Below are 27046 nucleotides of genomic sequence, written 5' to 3'. Positions count from 1 at the left end.
ACGCTCGGAAATGCATACCTCTACTTGTTCATCGAATATCTCGGCTTTGAAGGCTTGTATCATAAATCTACCGTGACAAAATTTTTGATAATTTAGTTCAGATGCGATTAGTACATGAGAACATATATGTTATCGCGATAAAAATAAAGTCTTGTTTTTCTGTGACAAAAAGTCAGCTTCAATACATCCGCCATTTTTTTCGCTTTGGTTTTCTGATAGCGTTCTGAAAAAGGAGAGAGAAATAAAATTGGCTCGACAAGGCTGCCAAACACACAGACATTCAATCGTTGTGAAAGTTGAATATTTTTTCATTGTTCATCGGAATCCATGCAATGTCCAACCCATACGATAGATTAATGTGATAAAACTTCTCATCAAAACAATAAAATGTATGCTGGCAACCCGGTACAGATTGCTCATATACGAGAGAGTACAAGAGAAATACGATGCGTAAAGGGAATTGAGCGAGCCACGTGGTCGATTTAAAACCCAACACGCGACCCTCTGTCCTCAGACCTTAAACCCTCTAGAATGAGAAAAAATGTCTTGTGATCAAAACGATTCTCGAACTGGTTGTTTCTGACAGTTTGCGAAGGCGCCTCGCGTCGCGTTTCATTCATATTAAGACAACTTTAAGCGCGTGTTTCTCGAAACACGATCTTCAAAATCGGTCGAACTCATAGTAACTAACTAAGTAATCTTTATTGTGTTTTTCCAAATTTTGAGGAGACTTCTATAAACACATTATCTAGTTTAGCACGTAGGGGATTCTTGATATGTGTGTAATTTTTTTTTATGAACAATACATGGAAATTTTCATGTAAAAAATTGAACTTTTCACTAATATGCTTATAATTTTCCTAAAAATTATTATTTTCGCAAACCCCTACTTTGGTACTTGCTCCAGCTTTAAATTTTAAGACACAACCGGTTCGCCCGTTTTGATCCTCCCGGAAAACAAGCCGTAGCAACTTGGTCACGAAGAGGCTATTTTTATTGGAATTATGTATGTTAACAATAAAAATTTTACCTGGCCTCAAAACTACTCTGTTCGATAGTCATTATCAGTAGACGGACAAACAAACCGATTCTGGCTGTTCCGGATTCCCGGTTTCCGATTCCGTTCGCACCGGAAATAGTAATCATATTTTCCCAAATGGATTTCACTCCCTTTTATCAGTGATGGTTTAACCGATTTTCATAGACTTTTCCGGTTCCGGAATTATGGGGTGAAGTGTGTTACGCATTTTATACCAACACTTAAAGTGGTGAGACAAAATTGTAAATCGACCTCAAAACTTATTCAATCGGTAGTCATTATCAGTAGACGGCCAAACAAGCCGATTTCGGTTATTCTTTCGAAGAAAATTATTTCGAAGCATTATATACGAAAGTGTGATTGATATGAGAAAGGCATCATCAACCACTAGGTGAATTAAAACAATTTTTTTCATTAGTTGCGTTTGGTTTTCCACTATTTTGGGTAGAACCAAACAGGTAAATATCTTAAAATCATTGCGTACGTTGAACGTTTGTACGTTGGAGTACACTTGATTAAACACTGCAAAATAAATTTCGAAAGCTTTCACTATATTTCCGGAAAAAACGTATCTGAAATTGTCCTATTTTTTAACGTGCATGGTGGCCTTACCCCTTAAACATGTGAAGTAACCCAAAAATTGAGTTAATGCGGTCATCTGGATGACGACCAAAAAGTCGTTACTTATTTACGTTCGGGTCATCAGATTTTACCGGTCGGTAAATGTGGAAAGTATTTCGCAAGTAGTATGAACTATAATTCAGTTTAGCGGTTCATGTTGAACTGCAAAGTTGCACTGGTCGTTCAATAAAATCCTGTTATTCTTCTTATGAGGCGAAGATGGAACATAAAAAAGGAGTATAAGATAAAAAAACGTGATTAATCCACCTAGCAGTGAGATGATACTTTATTTATCAATCCGCATGTGTTTTTTTGCATGGATATTCTTCGGTGTTTTAGTTATCATGACATTATTTTAATTATCGTCGTTTTAAACGGTAATTTGAGATTTTAATCACTTATTACCCTGTAATTTAGAAACTGCAAATCGTATCGAATTTCAATCTTAACGTGTGACAATCGATTGAACATTCCATGAGATGTCGAAGTAAGTTCCACTTTAGAGTTTTTCGTCATTATTTATGGTACTTCCAGAACCGGTATTCAGGAACTAGCATAGCCCAAAATGATTCGAATTGCCATAAATTAATACGCCAAACAATTTACTTATTCTATATCGGTATGAATTTTAAAAACTCATCATCTGTAATTCCAGAATCGTATAAAATTCACTAATTTTGTATGGGACCTTTAGTCCTTTAATTTGAATTTTTGTTTTTGAAGTTCGATTTGGCCTTTTTGAAAAAATTATTGAGCTTTGAGAAACGATTCTATACTGGAACCGGAGCTCTAAAATCGGTGTAGCCGAAATCAGTTAAATTCACCTGAGGAGTGTGTAGACATCTTTGAGAAATTTTAGTGCGAAATAAATTTTTGGGTACCTTCCGAATCGAAAACTGAATACCGCTTAAACTGAAATAAATTTATTTGGTAATCGACTATCCAAATCTGCAAACCCGATAAACCTGATTAATTTATGTGAAATGGACATTTTTATACTATTTATCACTCTGTATCTCCTAAACCAGAAATCGGATCTGACTAAATTTTATAGGATTTTAAGACCTCACATTTGAATCATAGATGATTCTTAGGTTTCATTTGAATCTTAGATCGGTTCCGCAATCAGAAGTCGGATCCAAACGTAATTCAGGAATCTTGTTTGGGAGTATACTACTTTTCATATGAATCTGAGTTTGTAGAAAACGGTTTAGCCATCTCCGAGAAAATTGAGTGAAATTATTTGTCACACACGCATTTGCTGATCTCGACGAACTGAGTCGTATGGTATATGGAAGTTATGTTCTTCCAGCTTTTATTGCTGCAATATAATTATGGAATTACTTTCAACTCGAAAATGCTGATATCATCTGGTTTACATATGTCATATTCAAACGATTATGTTGCCAAAAACGAACCGTGCTAAAATCGGTCCAAGGCAAATTGTCATGAAAAAGGATGCTGTACACAGTCTTTTTTGTACTTAGAAACAATTGTATGTCACAGTATAAAAAATCGTGTTTTCCGTTGCTCCCAAGCATTTCTTTGTCATAGAGCGCTCAAAACGTCTACTGCTGGAATAGGGAAAAAGTCGTTTACACAAAAATTTCGATATCTACGTTAAAAATGGACGGATTTTAACAATCTATGGCTTGTTGGATAGCTATTACTGTGCGGAATCTAAGTCTGAAAACATATTCTGTTTTCAAGGTCAATTGTGACAGATATTGTCAAAAAACAATGAAAATTTTGACATAAAACTTTGTATAACTCAAAAAGTAAACATCCGATCTCAAAACCATTCAATAGAGTTTTGGGTGACGGGGAGACCTTTCATTTGAGACTAGTTTGATCAAAATCGGTCCAGCCATCTTTGAGATCTCGACCTCTTAGTTGACAACACACATACAGACACACACACACGGACATTTGCTCAGTTGTCGAGCTGAATCGATTGGTATATGACATTCGGCCCTCCGGGCCTCGGAAAAAATTTCTAAAGTTTGAGCGAATTCTATACCTATTTTTTATATATATAAAAAAGGTAAAACGAAGCAGTTTTACTTAAATATAACAGGTGGGAAGGGGAAAGTAGAGCATTTCAAATCAAACTTTGATTCAGACTGATTACTCACCCGAAAACTGTAATTTTTCAAAATTGGAAAAAATAGCGGATTAAAGTAGAAACAAAATAAACACGTTTTGGAAGTTGATTAATTTAGAAATACGAATTTATTTCAAAACTATAAGAATTTAAAAAAAACACATCCATTTATCCATTTTGAAAAATCGTGGACAATTTCGAACCACTTTTACCCAAAAATATTGAAGAACAAATGTAATTTTGAAAACACAAAAACACTTTTGGAGTAAAAAAAATAACTTGATTGTCGCAGAAACGCAGAAAGCTAATTGAAAAAATTAATAAAGCTTAAATAATAAGATGGCAGAAGTTTTGTATACATCGATGTCAGAAAATTACCCCTACGTCTTTGTTTGTTTTGTTTTCAATTATTTAAATTTTGGGTGGCTGTTTAAAGTTGTTTAATAAAAAAAAATCCGCCATTTTGTAACTGTGAAACCTCTCCAAAGTAACAAAAAATAAAAAAGAAAACGTTGGGGTCTGGTTTGTTACAAGTAGAAAAGTGTGCAAAATTTGAAAATGATTGATGAAGTATTTTTCGAATGACAATAGACACGGATTTTTAATCGTGTAAAAATCATGTTATTTTCAGAAATAGTTTCAGGTATAGTTTCTCTCTAAGCAGACGAAAGCAGATTTTTTTGTTGTAATATAGCAGTCATTGGTCCATCTAAGCATCTAATGCTGGAAGAATAAATAAAAAATAGGGCATACCACGACGCAGGGTTCTCCAATAAAGAAATTGGTCGAAAGCTTTCTCGATTATGCACTGTTATCGGTAGATTTTTGAAAAGAGATTAGAAACCTGATTGTATCGAGAAACGTGGGAGGAAAAGTAAGCTTTCGGAGAAGGATAAGAGAAGAATTTTAGAATTGCAATGAATCAGAAAAGAACAGTATTCCAAATACGTGCAGAGATGGACCTACCAGTGACAACACGACGAGTTTTGTCGAGCAACGAAAACCTGGATTGGTGTAAAAGACTGGTGAAACCTAACCTAACAGAGAAGCATAAGTTACACCGTTTCAATTTCGCAAAGAAATACATTACCTGGACTGATGAATTAAAAAACGTACTCTTTTCTGATGAAAAGAAGTTTAACCCGAATGGACCAGATAGCTGTCAATACTATTGGCATGATTTGCGCTAAGATCCTATTGTTAAAATGAGTCGAAATTTCGGAGGCAGTACGCTAATGGTTTGGGGAGCATTTTCATTTCGTGGAAAACTTCCATTGGCGTGGATTTCCTCTAAAATGAAGTCAGAGGACTACATAGAGATGTTTTTAGATCAGCCTGATTGAACACGGTGAGTCCTTGATGGGTCCGGATTACATTTTTCAACAAGATAATGCTGCAATTCCTTATAGTTCAAAATTGACTAAAGAGTGGTTTCATGTCAAAAACATAGAAGTTATGGAGTGGCTAGCTTGTTCTCCGGATCTAAATCCTATCGAAAACCTGTGGTCTATCCTCGCTCGTCGCGTTTACGAAAACGGGAAACAGTTTGACAACGTAAACACGCTAAAAATTCGAGTTCGCGAATGTTGGAAGGAGATCACACAGGATATTCTTGAAAATCTGGTACTGCACGGAGAACCCTTCGATCATAAAATTGCAATATCGATATATTTATTTCCAGTTATTTGATACCGATGATGCATTAGCAATAAAACGCTTTTTGACATGAATTTAATTTATAAAAGTAACAGGAGCGAAGGGTTTCAAACACACAGAACGCGCTGCGATTGAATGGCGCATTTGAATTGCCGTCGCAAAATTCCAATTCCCAGCGGTTGATGCACCCAAGCTCATATAAATTGACTAAAATTATCAGTGCATTACTTTAGTTCAACCGTTTGAAGGCATCATCTTTCAATACTCATTTTAGGTAAATTGAATAATTTTGCTAATTTACTCGCCCCTCCGGGCACTATTGCTGATTAAAAACGTTTTTCTACATAAAACATTTCCGATCGAATCCGAAGTATTTTTTTACAATTTAGATATTTACTGATCTCGACTTGAAATGATCATGATCATACAAAAATCAAAATCACTTAGAGATCAGATAAGTTCTGATTTCGTAATGATAATTTATTCCTTGGTTAAGATCACTTGAAATCGGTGGTTTTTCCAGCCCTAATGATATTACATGTCAATATAAAATACTGTTTATATTTTAATAACGATATTTATTTCATCAATCTCAACATACCGAATTTATTTCAAATAGATCATGACGTGTATCAGTAAGTATATTTAGATTATTTTCGCAAATCAATAACATTGTTCGAGTTGATTCAACTATTTGCAATGTCTAAAACAAATAAAACCGATTTATTTTTCAACTAACAGAATTTTGTTCCAATAACAACACCAGTTATTTCAACTAAAATATTTGTTGAAATTGAAAGGTATGTGTCCTAACTAATTGACAGCATTTTTTTTTCAAATAGTTAAATTAGTTGTTTCAACCATCGTTTCTGCTAATCGAAAAATAAAAATGTAAACTGTCATTTTTATTTTTAAAACAACAATCGATTAGTTGTACCAAATTTTAACCAATCGAATTCAGAAAATCAACTAATATTCTGGTTGAAATGGGATCGCGGGTGATTCCGTGTGTCAATGAATTCACGTTTAATTGAAGTTATTCGAAATAATGGTTCATACACACATTACTAAGTTGGTTTACAATGTAGAATTAGGTTATTTTGCGGAAGATAAACTCGTAATCCGGTAAATGAATAACTGGTGCTATTTTTATTTCGCACATTTTTTCATGAACTGGACGGATAAAATGCAAATAGTCCATATAATAAGCATTATCACATACATACAAGATGTCAAGAGAGTTTCTATATATAAATTGTTGTTTCTACGTTTAAATCTAGCAAAGTTTTGCGATGAAACAGGGTGGTGCTAGAAGATTTAGTTCCTCATATATCTCGAAAATGACTGCATAAGGCAAGTAGCCTCTTATGAGCTTTTCCATTGAACGTAGCTTGGAGGATAATATTTTATACATTTATTCCTATAAATACATCGTTTTTCGAAAACTGTTAAAAAGTTTTTCCTTGGGAAACTTTTTTATTTCTCATCTCTCAAATTTTCTACAACATTTATTAGATTGCTTGTAACTGACTTTTTTTTGTGATATAAAATTTAAAAAAAATCGTACGTTAAAATATCTGAGAATTTTGAAAAATAAATTTTATTTTCAATTTAACGATTTTTTTTCACTGTATATTTTTCTGGAAAGTTCGATTGATTACCTACAACTTCTTCTTAGACATATTTTTTTAGAAGCTATAGATTTCTAGTTATAATTGTTGGAAAATAAGTAGGATGAAAGCACATACGCCCTTTTTAAAAATTAGTCATAAGTAAAAAAAGCTCTAGACCAGTGAAAAATACTTCATTTGCTATAACGAACACACATGTACACGCAGAGAAATTGAGCTTGTTTAAAATAACAAAACAGTCAGTAGATTTTAAAATTTGATTTCTGTTGATTTCAAGCTATAATAATATTGTTTTGAACCAATTTCTCCCTTCTACATCAGCAATTAAATCTATTTGATTTGAAGATACATTCTCATCCTGGCTAACGAAAAACTGGTTTGTTTCGGCAGATTTTATCGTTGAAATAAATCAGACATCTATTACAAGTCAACAAAAGTTGAGTTGAAGTTATTGGCAACGTATTTGTTGTTTCAATCGTGTTTTTCATTTATATCAACTAAGTTTATTGTTTGAATTAACCGTATCAGTTTTCTGGTTTATAAGAAACAACCAAAAAAATTTTCTCCCGTGAAGTTTGCACTTATTTAGAAGGAAAATTTAAGTGTTTCTTTCGTTTTCTTGGGGTCTCTTAACAGTTCAAGTGTATGTATGGATAATTCAGAATATTTCCAAACCTGCATTACATTACATAACACGTTTTTTACAGGAAATATTTGAGGCAGGAATTCTATATTGACCAGATTAATGGAGCACCGAATCATCGATTGTGACATGTGAAAAATTTGATCGTCCCACGACAAAAGGGCTTAACAGCTATTGAAAGCAATTAAAACTTTAAAAAGGATAAAAATCGAAATAAAATTAGTTTAAAAAATTACCTTGAAAATTAGTTTGAACGAAATCTCTTTTAAGAGTGATGACAAACAAAAATGTATGATTTCAACAAACAAAAGCATATGTTGAAATACTAATTATTTTAGATTTGAATCTTATCGTTCATTTCAACTGCCAAATTTTTAAATTCAAAGAACTAATAATATTATCTTTATCTAAAGCTAGTTCATTTTAAACTTATTTTGTAAGTTGAATATACCATGAAATTGTTTGTTAAGAAATCGACAGGAACGCGCAAGTAAAATATTTGTTATTTTTAACAAAATATTTCTTGAAACAAACCAATGCACTGAGCAAAATCAAATATCCTATTTTGTAGTTTCAAGCAACAATATTTGCAATTTCAAATCAGATTTTCTTTTGTCACTATTTCAACAAAACAAATCGTTGCGTGAAACCAAAATTTAGTTATTTTTACAATATTTTTCTCTGCGTGTAAAATCTCGAGAGGGTCGTGTCAGAATTTTGCCATTTCTGGACGATTTGGCGTGGAATTGCTCATATGAGAGAGTATGAGTGATATGAGAAAGGCATCATCACACCACTAGATAGATAAAAACAGGTTTTTATTTGGAATTTTGCGTACCTACTGTTGAAATATTGGGTCGAGAATTATTTAAAAAAAAAATCTCATTTTTTAGCGCCAATAATTATCCAAAACTTTGCCGAAGACACCAAATCAGATGTACCAATAGACTTTAAGGTATGTTTTCAAAAATTTGCATTGAATTTTTGTAAAGTTAGTAAGTCTAGAGATAAAATTTGGAGGTGATGATGCAAATTTCATGACCAACTTGAAATATGTGTATGGAAAATTTGAGCCAAATGAAAATATACAAATATTGAGAAAAAAACAAAAAGACTATTGTTCATCAACCAAGATTCTATTCCAAGCCAAATTCACTTGCAGATACCAATAAATGAAACGTATAAGAACTGATTGAAAAGTGTGTTTCAACAGTTTCGAAAGCACGGGTTGGCAGTTCAATGTATGGGACACTGGTCTCAAAAACCAGTTGTCGTATGTTCGAGGCTCGCCTTGGCAGGATTCCTAGTGTCAGTAGGATCGTAGCACTAGCCATGCAATGATTCTGTACGCTATAAAGCGGCTGCGAAGTCTGTTGAAATAGAAAGGCCAAGTTCCACGAAAGGAATATAATATCAGGACTTTGTTTTGCTTCGAAAGCACGGTTTTCATTCAATTTCCCCTTCTTATTTTACTAGCTCAAGTATGTTACTTTCAAAAGAAAACATTCTCCAATAAGAACCAATTGAATTTAGTCAATCTCGATATAGTGAACAGTAATTTTCCCAACGTGTTCCAGAAAATTGCTGAAAACACCACAACCAGCTGTAAAACAAAAACAAGCATTCTACATTTTACACATTACCGTTTAGATAGGCGTGGTGTCTCCAGAGCTGCTGCACCTGATACTGTGTAATCGAGTTGTTGTTGTTGTTAATAACATTGTTGTTGTTGTTGTTGTTGGTATTGTGATGGATCGCTTGCAAGAGCTGCGAAGTCGGTGGCAGACTCTGGTTCTGATGGATCCCATTGAGACCGTTCGCATTGTTGGCACCCAGCAGCGCTTGATGAGCCTGTTGTTGGTGTTGTTGTTGTTGCTGCTGAACCTGATGTTGTTGTTGTTGTTGTTGCTGGTGCTGCTGGGCTAGCCCATTTACATTGGTCAGATGCTGCAGGTTGTGTACCACCTGCTGCAAAGGCATACCGACCGGCAGGATTGGCGGTGGCATCGAATTCAACAGCTGATTCGCCACATTATTGCCACCGTTCGTGCCACCGGATCCGTTCGGGATAATTTGGATATGGGGCGATGGAGCAGGTGTCGGTGGGCCAATGTTCATCGACGAAACCGGTGGCAGCGGTTGAAATTCCATATTCATTTGTGAGCCTCTACGAACGCAAGCCAAACACTAAGTAGGTACACGATCGGTCCCAGTGCGACAGACTGGTTTGTTCCTGTTTTTGCCCGATTCTTTTCTTCCCGTATGCCGCCTGATCGCGCACACACTAACTGTTTTGAGATAATTGTTTCGGCACAGTGCTTTCACTTGTTCTTCCACTTTCGACTTAGCCTCGCCGTTTATGCGTCCAATCGCAAAATAACTGGAATAACGGGTTCAAATTTGACCATAGCACAAACTAGCCGCAGATCCAGCTGCTCGAACAAGGGGAAAAAAAGGTTCACTGTTCACTGTTGGTTCCGGAGACACTCATATTCTGTACAAGAACAAAGGGGGTACACAAGAAGGGGACGACGGTACGACAGGTTAGATAGCTTCTTCACGGCATTGCCTACCAGCGACAACAATGGTCGCAATTCTTTTTCGTCAGGAGTACGGCAAACACTTGTCAAACTCGAAAAACATTTGGTCAACCCGGCGCTTCGCGCTTCACCGCTATCTACAACAACTGAACAAGATCAGTTCTCACGGCCAGTTATCAACGACGGCACCAGTTCCGCACGCGCACACCTTTCCCGGCAGTAGCCGTTTTGCAGTTGCTACTAAACACTCTTTTTTTTCTGCGAATGCAAATCTAAGTGACCTTGTACGTGCTATTCCATGCGTTTCATTTTTCAATTCAAATTAGCTTCCATTCTACGATTGTGCATAGCAGCTATAGTACGGTGCACCACCACCACCATCAACACTAACTCGGAAGGTTCTAAAGGGCTCTCGAGGGAGCGTCCCACATCGCGCTCGGGCACTTCACCTCTCGCAAACACCGCGACTCGGATAGATCTGTGTTTATATTCATTAATCAAATTGCATCTCCACTGCCAGCGGCTTCTAAACTCAGCGCAGTATCACACAGTTGCCGCATGCGCACTCTCTGTCGGCACTACGTTCTATCTCTTCACCACTACCAACAGCCGGTACTATCAGAGCTTACTTTTGAAAACAGCACTGAATTGATTTACGTCCAGTTTCCCGCGGTTCTCAGAGGAGATATCTCTGGACGTTTTTTTGTTTTTTTTTATATTCTTGTTTTTGAAAACAAAAAAAAAACACTGCCTTCGCTTGTAGTTTTCCCACCCTCAAGCTCAAGGTTAGGTACTTTCTGCTAATAGTTACTACAATCAGCTGTTCGGCTTCTTCGCCTTTTCTTCACCATAAGAATCTGTTTTTTTTTCTGCTTCAGTTCACTTTACAGGCGAATGCTTACTGTTCACAACCGTACACTGAGCGGAATCAAAACAAAACGTGCCTTGCGGCGTGCCACTGCCACTGTTCTCACGACCGCCAAAAGAACTAGAACGAAGAACGGTTCTTGGGTTTCCTTTCCCCTCGCACGACGTCGTTCGATCCAGTGACACTCTCGGTCATTAGGTTACACGCAGGGTCCTGCTATGCCACAGTAAGCCACACCGAAAAAAAAAGAGAAAGCACTTCACGCACGCGTGTCTACAGCGATCGACGAATCCCGACTCATCGGACGGTACTGTCTCAAGGGTCTCCAGAGACCACCGCCACCGAGCGCCTAGAGTGTGTGAGGGTCCCCCACCGATGTTGCCAAAAAAAACCACTGCAACTAACACACCTCACCACACGGCCAGCAGCGAAAGAAGAAAGGCATGAATAAACACAGGCCTAAAAGCTGTTCCGCGAAGTTCCGTACCACTGACTGGCGACGACCACGACGACGTTGGCTTTGTCAAGGGGTAGGAGAAATGCGCGAACCCGTGCGAAGAGTAAGAGTGAGAGTGAAAGAGGAAGTATTCCGGCGCACGGTGCCTACAAGCCACCGAAACCGACCGAGCGAGCGAGCGATCGAGGAAACCTGCCGCCTCACACACAACCGGCAGGAGCGAGTGAGCGAGTGAGTGAGCAGCAGCTCACCGTGGCTGACGTACAAAGGTGTATTGAAACTGAAAACTTTTCGCTTCTGCCGCTGGCTACCTCCAATATCATCACCACATAAATAAACCACTCGGTGAGGTGGTCCCCCTCCACCCCTTAACCAAATCCAGCTGCTGGGAGAAAGATTGACGCGGTGCGCGGGGGACTTTGGACGTGCCGAATAACAGAGACAACAGCACACAGCAACACCACCGACTGTTTGGACTTAACACATGTGTCTACTGCCTGGCTCAAATAAGTTTGGACACCTCGCGAATACTCCGGCCGCTATCAGTTAAGTTCCGACACAAGCAATCTTCCCTCGAGTGCCGATGATGGAGCAACTTCTCTGGTGTTTGTTCAAGTTCCCGCAACCAACACGAGTACGGAGCTTTTATTATTATTTTTTTGCTATTCGCGCACCAACACCGACTGTCGATCGATCTCGTAGCAGTTGGTTGTAAATACCGGAACCAAAACCTAAGCTAAGGAAATTCACGACTCTCGCAGATCAGCCTCACCGACTACCGACTTAGTAGCTTTTCCGTAGGCTCTGCTGTGGTGTGCGCGGCGATTAAATCTTCACCAACACACACACACTTTCGTTTGTCATAATCGTTGTTAAGTCAACATCGCGATCGAAAGTAAGCTGCGCCTGCCAGAGCCAGACAGTTTGATTAGCATTACTTAATGCTATTATATTTGCATCGTTCCCCGCGCATTCGTGGAGTACAACAGCACACTTCACTCGTCTTCACTCGCCGACGGAAACTGGAAAAAACTCCATTTGATTAAAAGTGAAACATAAACACACATAAATCCGGCTATCTACCCGAGCGATAGAGACGTCCGTTAGTCAGTATGTGAATCTTTCGTATTCCGACGACCAACGACGAAGACAACGACGACGACGGCGCGTTCAACCATTATCTCATAAAGCTCACAGCTGAAACTGACCCGGCATGAACGGAGCTCGTCGCGCAATTGCACAACCAGCAGCCGCAGCCCGGTTTGTTGCATTCTAGCGTTCGAATACTGAGGGGCCAAGCTGCTTTTCAAGATCAAGTTCTTGGCTAGCAGGGGACACCACTTTACGATGCAGTTATGCACGAGTACGGACGATTTGCAATATTGCACTCTGTCCGTTACCAGTTTCGTAGCGCAATAAAACAATAGGTCGCAGGGTGGCAGTGTTCCTTCGGCACGGATGTGACTAAGCGTGTGAGGATTGAAGGGTGCTACGGGCGTCGGATAGTTTCGGTTGAGAAAATTGTAGAAATTGTGGAAAATTTCTATCACCAATTTATCACTGCTAGGTATCATACACTCTTAGAAAAAATGAAATTTACGCTTGATGTAAATTCAAGCATGCCGTAATTTCTTCGGCGATGAAACAATATTACATCTCCTAACATGTAAAAATAAACTTTGCGTCTGTATCGATGTAAGCTTAAGCTACATTAACTGTGAAGTTACTGATATGACTCATCTTTACATGCTTTGAATTGTGAATGTAAGTGAATCGCGACGCTCCATTTATGTGCATCTATAAAGATGTAAATTTTTCTTAGTGTGTACGTTTTGCTACACACTTAAAAAAAACCCTGTGATTTTACATCTTATTAGATGCACATAAATGGAGCGTCGCAGCTCACGCAAATTTACGTGGGAGAACATTTAATATTTTATCTAAAACTAAGCATGAAATTCATTGAAATAAAAAAAGAAGAATACTGAGAGCAACCGTCGCGACTTGAACCGAGAATCATTGGATCGCAAGTACGTCTGTTAATCGACCGAGCCACAGAAGCATACATCTGCTTGGCTGGTAAAAGGTGCATTTAAATTTATACAGTCGGAACTGCTAGCAGAACGCAAGTTACTGTTGAAACCAGTAAAATTCAAGCTCATCTAACATTAAGTCATTACAAATGAGATTTTCCGTCATTTGACAAATTAGGTCTTTATGAATTACATCGTATGCTTAGGTCACCTGTAAAATTCTTTTTCTTTGGTGTATACATATACACTCTTAGAAAAAATAAAAATTACACATGACTGATATTCAAGAAAGCCGTAGTGAATTACGTGAAGTTGCATCTATTGAGATGCAATTTTACATGACTTTTTCGTTGTGTGTATATAGTTCTGCACTCTTAGAAAAAAGGAAATTGACGCTTGACGTAAATTCAAGCATGCCGTAATTTCTTCGGTGATGACACAATATTACATCTACTAACATGTAAAAATAGAATTTGCGTCTGTATCGATGTAAGCTTCAACTAAATTAACTGTGAAGCTAAGGCCAACTTTTATCTATCTGCAGGGCAAAAATGGCTGAAAAATTCGGAGAATTCTCCGAGTGTTATCAAAAATAGCTCTGAAAAATGAGTGTTTTTGTGATCTTTCACAATTATTTGGAAAAATAATGCGATGATATGATAATTTTTTTTCGAATAAACGTTTTTTTGGATGCAAGGATTACATTCAGATACATTTTCGGAAAAGCTTTCCACGAATTTCATAAAACCGATTTCGTTGTATTTTGACGATTTAGTATGTACTAAATGATATACAGACTATTTCGCAACGATGCTAATTCAATTTATAAACGGAATAATGTTAGTTTTGTAAAGTTTTCTAAGTTTTGCACAGAATAAGATCAACTCCGCTTCAGTATGAATGTGTGTAATAATTGAGAAATATCACAAAAACACTTATTTTTCATAGCTATTTTTGGTAACACTCGGAAAATCCACCGAATCTTTCAGTCATTTTTTCCCTGCAGATAGATAAAAGTTTTTCAAAGGTCTGTATGTTTTTTGTTTTGCTAAATTTTTTGAAATTTCCATCGAAAATTTCCTAACACCACCCGCGCGCATGATACTTGGACTATGGCCCTAATGGTATGACTAATCTTTACATGCTTTGAATTGTGAATGTAAATAAATCGAGGCGCTCCTTTTATGTGCATCAAATAAGATGTAAATTTTTCTAAGTGTGTTTTCAATTATTTTGCGATTTTTTTTAAACCAACATCCATTCGGAGGTTCACAGAAAGAAATTATGAATTTTACAGGGGACATAATTCTAAAAATAATACAATTCATAATTACTTAACGTGTTACCCAACGCAATATCCCATTCGTATATAATTTGACAGGCTTCGACTGTAATTTGCACTCGGCTACCAAGTGTCACTGTTTGAATTTATATGTATCATTTTTTCTTTACCAAACAGATAAGTGCTTCTGTAGCTCAGTCGATAAACTCCAGTTAATCCAATGAGATCCAATGTTTCCCGGTTCAAGTCGCGCTGTTGCTATCAATTTTTTATTTCATTCGATTTCAAGCCATGTAATTTTCAAATCACTCTATGTTACATGTTTTGAATATAAATTTGTGTGAAATATGGTGCTCCATTCAAGTGCATCATATAAGATGTAAAATCAAAAGAATTTTTCGAACTGTGTTTATTTGAATATGGAAACCATACACACTTCGAAAAAACTTTGTGATTTTACATCAAAAAATTATTTAATTTACAGATGACGCAAATTCACATATGACATTTACAATTCATAAGAACCCGATTCGTAAAAAAATTAATTTAACAGGAATGATTAGAATATGTGTCATAACATATTTCGCCTTTTAAGCAGGCCTGTAATTTTACCCTGTGAATTTACATCTGACAGGATGCACATAATAAATGGAGCATTGTAATTCACACAAATTTACGTACAAGAACATGTAATATTACGTGTTTGAAAAATTTCATGAAATTTAATTCACTGAAAAAACATACTTTTAGCAACCACCGCGGCTTGAACCGATAATCATTGGATCATAACATACGACCGTTAATCGACTGAACCACAGAAGCATACACACTTAGAAAAATCTGTTCTAATCCACCTAGTGGTGTAAAATTGTCTTTCTTATATTACTCATACTCATACTAAATATTACTGCACAGTTCTAAAATCTAGCAAAACTCCGAATTAAAACACCCTATAGTTCCGTAATCAAAAGTATGAATCACAACGAATCCATGGTAAGACCTTACCCTTGAAATCTATAAGTTTGTGAAAAAAGATTTGATCTTCTTGAGCAAAAATGAGTGAGATCCTTTTTTTGACAATTTTTGACCACTATTTCCAATACTTCCGAAATCTAATTTCGAGGACCGGAACAGTCTTGAGCCTAGTTAAAAAGAATTTTTTCCCCTTTCATTTCGTCACTTTAGATGGCGGTATAAATTTTTAACACTTAACCATCTCTGAGAAAGTAGTTTGAGTTTTTATTTTGGAGTATTTCAACACTATTTTCGGTGCTTCCAGATTCGGAAATCAGAAGCCACGATAGCCGGAATTAATTTAATAGACCATCTACTAACGATGACTAACGGTTAGAATAGTTTTTATCCCACACAGTTCGAAAAAATCTTTGGATTTTACATCTTATAAGTTGCACATAAATGGAGTGTTGTATTTCATACAAATTTATATTCAAGAACATGTAATTGTGTGATTTGAAAATTACATGTCTTGAATTCGAGTGAAATAAAAAACGAAAGATCGTTAGCAGCAGCGTGACTTGAACCGAGAAACATTAGCTCACAAGCACATCGATTACTCGACTGAGCCGCAGAGCTCGTATCTGTTCATTGAATAATTGACAAATATAAATCCATACAGCAGCACTTGGTAGCCGAGTGCAAATTACACTCGGAGCATGTAAAATTCTGTGCGAGTGGAATATTGCGTCATTTGAAAAAATTAAGTAGCTGTGAACTGTATCGTTTGTAGAATTCTGTCACCTGTAAAATTCATATTTTTTTCTGTGCAGTTGAGATTTTTAACATTCTTAACCCTGTAATTCTGGAATCAAAAGTTGTATCCGGATGAAATTCTAAAGCTTTGTATGGAACAATAAGGCCTTCGATTTGAACCTAGGTTTGTGCAAATCGGTCCCGCTATATCTGAGTAAAGTGAGTAAGTAATCAGCTTCGGTGTGAGCAACGTTTGTGAAGACGTGTTGTGTTTTCTTCTTCCGTGCCAGCACGTCCCGTTGCTTACCGGCTTTGTATATAGTCGTTTTATATGCCTATCCACATACATTTGTGTTGTACGCATGTATTTGTGACGGTTTTTTATGCTCAGATCAAAGCATGCTGTCAGCTTTCGTTTGTTTACTTATTTGTGCGGTTGAAATTCTGCATTTTCAAAATGTCGCGTATTGAAAAGGAAGTGAAAATTAAGGTTCTGGACACAAGGCTAAGTGCGAAAGGTATTACTATGCGAAAATTGGCGAAGCGGTTTGGAATTCATCATGCCAGTGTTAAAACCATCACTATTCTTTGGATGAGCTACCAGGAAGAGGCAGAAAACCCGGTTCTTCCAACACTAAACTGGACCAGATTAGAGATTCATGAAGAACAAATCAATGTCAATACGTGATTTGTTCAAAAAAGCAGAAACGAGTGTCGGAATGATCCAGCGTATCAAGAGGCGAAATCACCTGAAGACCTACAAGAAGCAGAAAATCTCGAAACAAAGTGTGGAACAGAAGAAGCGAGCAGCAACAAGGGCCCGGAAATTGTATTCGCGTCTTTTGCAGTGTCCGGATGCATGCAATTTGATGGACGATTAGACTTATGTAAAGAAGGACTCCAAAAAACCCTTTCAGGTCCACAATACTTTACTTCGGTCGAAAGGGACTGGTATGGCAAGCAATATGTTCCTGTGGTTTGAAGTTAACCATTTTTTTTACACTACCGGAACTATAAATGCATCTAACGATCTAAGTGTCTCCAAAAGAGATTACTGCCTTTATATAAGAAGCATAGTACACCTCCACTGTTTTAGCTGGATTTAGCATCGGCTCACTATGCCAAAACCACTTTCAATTGGCTTGCGGAAAAGGGTATAAATTTGGTTGAGGAAAATATCAATCCACCAAATTGTCCTCAGCTTCGACCCATCGAACGTGAAGAGGGTCTTCAAGAAGACTGGTGTAAGGCAGCCGGGTACATGCAAGAATTCAAAAAAGTTTGGGCTCAAGCGTCCAAAAAATGCGATGCAACACTTGTCCAGAACTTGATGAAAAGCGTTCGATCAAAAGTTTTGCTAACTAGAAGAATTTATCAGTCAGGTTTAATGAAATTTATACATGATTTTGCCATCGTTTGTGAAAAAATACCCTTGAAATTGAAGATTTTCAACTCATCGCGCTCCAAGACCGGGAGTCGGATCTGGATGAAATGTTGTAGAATTTTTTTTTATAAACTCAATATTTTTCGTTTCAGTTTTTGTTTGTGACAATCGGTTGAGCCATTTCCGAGAAAATTGAGTGCACATTTTTTTCCTAAATTTTCACATATTACCCTATAACTCCGGAGCCAGAAGTTGGATCGGAATGAAATTCAATAAAAATTTTATTGCTATCAGTCTGCAATTCCGGAACCGGAAGTCGTATCCGGATAAAATTTTGTAGGGTTATATGGGCTTGTGAGACCTTTCTTTTGAATCTACGCTTGTGAAAATTTGATGAGAATCCTCCTTATTCGGCGAATCGAATCATTCGGCGAAATGACCTAAGACGAAACGGCGACGATGGTATTCGAGAATCGCAAATTAAATTCGATTATGATAGGAAATTGTTTTTCTAATCCTCAACGAAGAATCAATAAAGTAGAATTTGAAGTAAAAGATCTATTTTATACATTATGAATGACATGTCTTATTTAATAGCCAGCAAAAATATCTGCAATATTTTAGTAATTAGTAATTTCACTTTGCAGTTTGTCAACGTGTCGGGTAGCATTTGAACGTAAAAAATTGAGTTACAGTTACAGCAATTTGGAATCCTAGCTACTGACCATTTAGGAAAAGTTATTAAAAGATACCGCGGTTTCGGTTTCTATCGGATCGAATTTTTACTAGTGGTCTGAAGCGTGCAGTCTAGAAGCAATAATATATTGATAAAATATAAATTACATTACATCAAACGTTCGTTTTAAATTGAATTCGCACACAACCACACTCACAATCATAGAATACTGCTAACCAATGGCGGCCATCCCAAAACCAACTCATTCCGGTTGAACGCCAGAGCCTACCAGTCTGCCAAGATAGGCAATCTGGTGCGAAATTTAATTACAAAATCAATCACTGCCTTAGTCCGGCGGTCCCTGCGTAAGGCAAACTTGCGCTCGCAGGGCTCTTAACTGGAAACAGCAGAATTGGTTTGGGCGGATGACGACAGGCGCGCGGTAGGAAAAGTCAGTCACTAAGGCGTTTCGTCGAGTATGATACGATTTGCGATGTTCCTCCGTGTACTCCTCCGTGCTGCGCCTAGGTCCTGCATCGACGACGACGACGACGGCGACCACGACTCCAACCCTGTCTGAATGCATGAGAAGCCAAGTAACCAGGTAACCAGAAATATGATGAGAAGAAAAAAAATAGTTGCAGCTACTAGCGTCCGTCCGGCTCAGTGGGGCACCTGGGTCGGTTTAAACGTTTCGAAGGGGCGAACCGAGCGTGCCAAGGGTGCGAAGGAGGAAGTTGTCTTGAAGAGTGTAGAAAGAAGGAAAACCTACTGAGGGCTCACCGCAAGACAGCTAGCAGCTAGCTGTTAGTATATAGGAAGCGAAGTGGCCATTTTTCATGCAATATAAAATCGTTGAAAATCCATGTCGAAAGTAACAAGCAAGCAAGGAGAAAGTGGGTGTCGTGGTGGTGATGGGGGAAATGGAGAAAAGTTTGTATATGGAAGTGAGTAATGTGAAGCATGAAGAAATGGACAGACAACAGCGCGAAGCAAGAATCAGTAGATAGACCAGGCAAAGCCCGTACCACCACACCGAAATCGCGCGTGTTCGGTTAGGGTCTCGGGGCAAACCACCGAAGGATTTCGGCTCGTTCCAGTCGGAATACCATCATCCGATTTTAGTGGCGAAGGCCGGAGAAAGGGAAACGATGCCTGCGCGTGGTACCTTTCTCTTTTCGGTGCGATTAAGTCAGATGCCGAGGTGAGGTGTGACCTGCGGACCGGGTCTTGGGGGCTCATCTCGCGGTGCGTGTTTTCGTGTAAATGGCTAAGACCAATACCAAGCAAGACCTAGCCAAATAGCCAGCTAGCAACGGGACGGCGGAATTGGAGGCTTCATTTCATTAGTTTCGGACGAACTTTTTGCGATTACAACAGAATCGGTCGGGAAAGTATTGAATCATCGGCTGACGTGAGTGGAGACATATGATCGAATCGATGAAAGCGAAAGGGAAAATGATTTTTTTTCTTCTTCCTCAGGCGCCTTCGTTTTCGACATTGACTGCCGTTGAAATGGGGTAGCGAACGATTTTGACAATGTGGCATTTCAGTTTCGTGGAATTTGGTGGATTTGAATTAATCAAAAGTGAATGGAACTTTATCTAAGGAAAACTTTAACAACTATCATTAGGAAAGCTATTTCCAGCAAAAGCCACACTACAATTTCGATCAAAATCTTATTACGACCTGAGAGATAAAAAGTTGTTCCACTAGAACGGAATAAGACTTCCATGATCACATCTCATTAGATTGAAGATTTCGAATGGCTCGTAAATGCTTGAATCGTGATCTCAGCCAGCGTAATTTGCGAAATCGTGACATACATTGCACCTCAACTACTCGGATGCCGTTGTTTCTATGCCGTCGAAGGAACTGTCCTCTCACTTCCACTCACTAGTGTTAATTGATCGCAATCGAAGTCTATTGCTTCCATTCGGGAATGTTCCATCCACCGGAATGTTCCGGACACAATCACGAGCACTACTGCAGCACTTACGGCCGTTACGGACTACGGAGGAAAAAATTCGGGAAAACCCCGAGATGACTTTTCTACTATCCAACTTCACCGACGACGGTCAGCTTGCAACTGAATTAACATATTCCGTGTCGACGAACGGGCGGCATCATATTCATGTATCCCAACATATCCTGACTTTTTGGCCTGGTCGCCGGTCATAAGTCAGAATCGACATCGCTTCGACAGCCCTCCGTCCCCCATCGGTGCTTCTCCCAGGTGTGTACTTCCTTTCGACAGACATTTCAACCCGACAGGCTGGGCACCCACTCAGCCTGGCTAACAATAAAAAATGAAGTGATTCCATTAGCATAGAAAAACGGTTTCCAGTAGGAAAACATGCGTACGCACTCAGAATCGAACCTATCGGATCATCTTTCTGTTATTACATAATTTTCCCCAGCATTTGACACGACAGTGGCCCGACATGGAAATCGACCAGGTAAACTGTTGGGAGTAGGAGCATGCAATGAGGACTCCCGAGAGGGTACATATTTGATGCGTTGTCCATGTTGGGAGTTTCTCACGCAAATTTTATTCGGCAGTAGAGAAAGCCTTCTATAAATCCTTCATGCATGCGTATCCCAGTATGAGAGATATTTTCATTGACTTTCAATCCAAAATGTGGTTTGTGTTGTGAGTTGTATTTCAATATAGAAGTGATAGATTACATTACAGGAATTACAAACGAACGAACACCTAATCATTGTATCACATGATTGAACAGGCAAATTAGCGTTTGACGTAATTGCAAAGTCATCGTTTATTGTGAATTATGATTGAAGATGAATTATAAAGATTTTTTTCTTGAAGGTGCAGCATTTTTCAGCAATTTTTGAATTTGACTCATCTGAAACTAAATCATTTTGTTCGATTTTCTTATACAGAGAAACAATTTGTTTTTCAAATATGTAGCAAATTCCCAATCCACCTGGGAACAGTTATTGGATAGAATGTAGGTTCAAAGGACAGACAGGCAGTGGATATGGTCGGGTTTCAGGAATTTGTACTCGAAACCCGAACCCGACGGGTATTGATCGGTATCGGCTACAGAAAGTTCGGGTCGAGTAAAGATGCCGATTTTTTCATTTTCAACGGATGCTGGTCCGGTTCGAATACGGGTAAAGATTTTTACTTTTTTATCGAGTACGAGTCGGGTTCGGGTTTGGAAGTAAAATGAATCTCGAATTGTTTTCATACAAACCGTTTTCAAATTTGTTCTGCAACGCCGTTAACATTTAGGAAAAACAAATGAGTCGTTGCCATTTCGTTGAGCGACTGTGACTATGCAATGCTTCTATTTATAACTTTTTTCCTTCATATAAAAGGGGGTCAAATCGGTGTATGTTTAATACCTCTTTTGATTTGTGGTGTTTGTTACCGAAAAAATTGAATATCGTTTTGAAACACCCTCAAGCTTTATCAAGCGGTTTCTTCAATTTTCTTGTAGAAGTATTATATTTTTGACACGAGTCTTTTGTTTCGGTGCGTCGTTATAATCGTTCGAGATTTTCAATCGCACGTAAGTTCAAAGGGTAAAAAAATTAACGTCATGAATATTCAAGATGAAAATAGTTTTTAGTCGAGTTATTAGTCACTAAAGAAAGTGAAAATTTTTATATGTCATAAATATGTCATTGAAATAGTGAAAAGAATAATTAAACCCAAATATTCCCGCTTTAACCCCCCTCTCATACCTTGTTCCGTAGAATTTGTGTAAAAGGAATTACTAATCATTAACTGAGAATTACATTGCATTTAGCTGCGCTGTGACAATATTCTACTAATTAGTTTATTTAAATTCCGCACGAAATGACCGTCCTCACATCCATCATTCACTGAGAAGGAAAACAGGAAATTTACCATTCAAACTGCTAACAGGATAAGACTTCAATTTACTTTCATACTGCATCCAAGACAGTCGACAAAATGAGCCGCTTACGACAAAGACTATAGAAATGAAAACATTGCAGTGTGAGAACAATAATAAGACATCGAAATGAGTGGACCAATAGAATGAAACAGACAGTCGATAAAATGAAAAAATACCTTACCATGTTACCTTTAAACTGGTTTCTTTCGGCCTTCGATACAAACCTTTGAAACCTTACTAAAACAAACAAACAAATGCACCTCGAATTAAAATAGGTGCATATACTGCAGTTAAACAAGACAGATATCATAATCTGCATTCAGTTCTATAATAAGTGCAAAGCAATGCAATTTGCTAAAGACAACAACAACATTCATTAAGTGAAGCAAGAAAACTTTACCCAATGTACATGAAGGGAATGGAAGATTGCCCAAAGTGCATGGTCATGGTTGGAAACTTTGACAATTCTCGCTACCTATTTGTTTACGATTAAGTCAAAGTTTGAGTAGATAAAGATTCAGTTACTACCCACTAAAAACTCAAAAAGAGTAATCGATTATTTACCCTAAATTTGGATGATGGCCGAATATTTTTTTCCTACCTCATTTTGGGTAGTTCATAGAAGAGTTCAACAATGAACGATTTGTCCTAAAAAAAGTAAACTCGATTTGCGGTGTACGTGCACATGATCTTTTTTCCGCCATTACCGACGAATTCATTCGAAGAAACATGTGGCAGTCAGGCAAGATTTTTTTCGTCGAAAAAGACAAGTGGAAAAATGTTTCCCGATATCTCTAATAGCGTACGTTTGTTACGCATGCGCTTAAAGACCTTCTTATTTGACTTTCAGTCAAGTCAACAATTCCATGTAAATCATTTGTCACCTACAACAATCAACTAGCTACAAAGCAAAGCAAAGTCTTGGCATTACATTCCATTTGTGGAATTTGGCCTTTCTGTTTCAACAGACTTCGCAGCCGATTCATAGTGTACAGAATCATTGCATGGCTAGTACTATGGATCCTACTGACACTAAGAATCCTTCCAGGTCGGGCTTGAACATACTAGCTACATGTCAACATTGTCAGAAAGCTGCTCAGTGCAGTAAGCCCTGCGAATTACTGGACAAGAAGTCATCTACATTCAAGGATAGCGGTACTTTCTCTACACCGACCTCAAAAATACCCCAAGTCTTCTGAAACAGTCATCAACAACAATGAAACACTCACATCAACGAAACCTTCATCCACAACCAATGCGTAACTATATACTATAAACGCATAGAGAAACAAACAGAAATGAGACAGGCAACCCCCGCAACGATGATTTCACCAACAACAGTGACACCGAACGAATGGACGGAAACGTGAATAGGGGACCTTTACCTTCCCCCCTTAATAAGCTGAATAGCAATGAAAGTTCTTCCTTCCCAAAAAAAAGAGTAGCAACGAGATCGAGTAATAAAAAACATATTTAGAAGTTAGCCTTATTTTGTGCTTAGGGCACATAACCGCTTTTCATTTTCTTTCCATCTCGTCTTCGACTTTTCAGATCATAACAGTTTATGTTGTACTGTTATGTTACCAAACAGTTTAACATAAACCGCTCAACAGACGTAGAGCTTATACTTTTTGTTTTGCAACGTCTGCTTTACGATTTTTGACGAACTGCTAAGTGGCACAACAGTACAACATAAACTGTTATGCACTGACAAGTCGAAAATGAAACGTTTAAGTATTTTTGAATGCAAAATCGGATAAAAACATTGAGAGTAAAAACCGGACATGGATTTTGCAATGCAAGAATAGTTTAAAAACATCTTGGAATGCATGAATCGTTTAATAACATCAAATGCAAGAATCGTTTAAAAACATCAGTTTTTACCGACTGTCGCTGTGGACGAAGCATGGTTTGCTTGTTTGTTAAGGGTTACTTGATCTAAGCTGCGCTCCCACAGCGGCAGTTTGTAAAAACTTTGAATGCAAAAACCGGATAAATACATTTGTTTTAGAAGAACCGGTTAAGTTTTTGTCCGGTTTTTGCATTCAAAGTTTTTACAAACTGCCGCTGTGGGAACGCAGCTTAGATCAAGTGACCCTTAACAAACAAGCAAACCATGCTTCGTCCACAGCGACAGTCGGTAAAAACTAATGTTTTTAAACGATTATTGCATTTGATGTTTTTAAACGATTCTTGCATTGCAAAATTCATGTCCGATTTTTGCTCTCAATGTTTTTATCTGATTTTTGCATTCAAAAATACTTAAACGGGTTTTTCAAACTAAGTAGCACTTATCCGATTTTTGCTTTCAGCCGTTCATATAGGAAGGTTATGCAATGTATCAAATAATGTCACTAATTTTTCTCAGAAATGGCTACACCGATGCTCACAAACTTAAGCTCATATGTCTTATAATTCCATAGGTTGCTTTTGATTTTCATTCTGATCCGACTCCCGGTTCCGGAACAATAGGGGAAAGTGTGTTCCAAATTTCAAACCGCCGTTTAGAACGACGGTGCAACAGAGGAAAATTTTATTCTTATTTTGACATAACTGTATATAAATTGAAAAGGTTACGTTAGCTTATATCCAAAGAAACATTCTAATTTTATTCGACTTTATAATAAAGCGTTGTGGCAAAATCCTTTAGTGATATTTTCGAAAATATAAGTGATATGAGAAAGGCAAAATTACACAACTAAGTGGATTAAAGCACGTTTTCACTTTTTTTTACTTATTAAATCTAGTTAAAGTTTTAGTTAGTCGAACGGTCCGATACTGATAATGATCTCTGTCGTGTCCTAAGATTCTGAATTCCCATAGAGGTATGAAAGCAAATGCGATTCCAGTTAATTATTATGTATGGTGAAAAGCTACCTTCTTGTCTGCTTTATTGTGCTGTTTTTTTTAATTATTTCATATTCTCTCTCGTTTTATTTCTTGTTGAGTAGAAATTAAAAAAACGGTATTACTCGGCTTTATTGAAACGTTTGAAGGCCAAAATTCCTGCGGTGAAGTGAGAAAAAGATACACAAACAAAATTTGAATTTTAATACCTCAAGTGATGCCATTTATGAAGGCCAAATTTGTCAAATGACGGAAAATTCCACTAGTAATGGCATAATGTTGGATGAGATTGAATTTTACTGGTTCCGACTGTAATTTTCAATCGGAGAGCAAATGCAACTGCATGAATTTATATGCACCACTTACCAGCCAAACAGATGAAGGCTTCTGTGGCTCAGTCGACTAACGGACGTACTATGTGATCCAATGATTCTCGGTTCAAGATGCGGCAGACGCTATCTGTATTCATTTTTTTTTATTTCATTGAATTTCATGTCAGGGATTTTTCCAATCACACACCATATTACATGTTCTTGCTTGTAAATTTGCGTGAACTGCGACGCTCCATTTATGTGCATCTCATAAGATGTAAAATCACAAGGTTTTTTAATAGTATGTAGTTGAAAATTTTAATTATGAAATCGGCCTCATACTTTGGAAAAATGCGATCAATGATCTCTTTCAACCTTCTTGTCCGCTTTTTCGCGCTGTTTTTTTTTTCATTTCTCTATATCTTCTCTCGTTTTGTTTCTTATTGAGTAGAAATTTGAAAAAAATAGTATTACACGACATTTTTAAAGCGTTTGAAGATCGAAATTCCTGCGGTAAACCGAAAAAATCCAGGGCAATATAGGAACAAAGAAATATATCGCAACCATAGCAAAAATTCACAATTTAAGGCTCCAATCGCTCTTCCATCCACCTTATTCGCTCAATTTGGCTCCCTCGGACTAATAACTGTTTCAAAACTTCATAAGATGTCAACGAAAAAAATTAATAACACCGCGAAGAAGTATTTTGCAATCGGTATTTGGACGGGATCTTAAAGTTAGAAAGTCGCCGGAACTGATAAGCGACAACTGACAAAAATAAAAATAATAAGAAAAACATTATTTTCACTCCTTTTAGTGTCCACTGGCGAATTCCATGAAAACAAGAAAAATCATGTACCAACTCCAGCATATCAAAAGTTGATTTACCGTAACGAAAACATATACCGGAATAGTAAGATAAAAGTCATCGGTCTGCATCTAATCCTTATCAGTGTATCAAGCTTCCACGTGTCCGAGAGCACACCGCTGGAAAATGAAATCTACCGATCAATCAACTCAGCCCCCAAAAAGTGGCCAAGGCGCTGGCTTACGATCACTTTCGCGTCTTTAGACTTTTCGGCAGCCACGCGGAAATGCGCCGGAGATCATCAACCCCGTAGCCGTCGTCAGTCAGTGGCCTACCGCATCACGATCACCAAAACCGACGCAATTTTCCGACTGACCACCAAAAACAGAAAAAAAGATCACCAGCAAAATCGTAGGCAAGTAGAAGACGACCGAAGTGCAACCAATAATTTGATCTCTTACTCAATAGCCTCACGTGAGTTGGTATGTGTGCAAACTAATGAATGCACACATACACCTAAAAGCTCTAAATGCCTAGCCATGGGCG

At 37.8% G+C, this 27046-nt stretch overlaps 1 protein-coding gene across 11 annotated transcripts in view; it reads right to left on the bottom strand.

The window, feature by feature from the left end:
• LOC131437950 (hepatic leukemia factor) overlaps window positions 1-27046 on the bottom strand; it is a 421032-nt gene that overhangs the window by 103684 nt on the left and 290302 nt on the right. The window contains exon 1 of one of the 11 annotated variants that reach the window (XM_058607645.1): window positions 9338-11297. The exons of the other annotated variants lie outside the window; for them this stretch is intronic. Coding sequence (XP_058463628.1) covers window positions 9338-9851 — 514 coding nt within the window. The 5' untranslated portion in view covers window positions 9852-11297. Of the gene's footprint in view, window positions 1-9337; window positions 11298-27046 lie in introns of those variants that run through there. 11 annotated transcript variants of the gene reach the window in all.

This window comes from Malaya genurostris, chromosome 3 (genome assembly GCF_030247185.1).
Source record: "Malaya genurostris strain Urasoe2022 chromosome 3, Malgen_1.1, whole genome shotgun sequence".
NCBI lineage: Eukaryota > Metazoa > Arthropoda > Insecta > Diptera > Culicidae > Malaya > Malaya genurostris.
The sequence above is the reverse complement of the archived record's forward strand: the minus strand, read 5'-3'. Positions and strand labels throughout refer to the sequence as shown.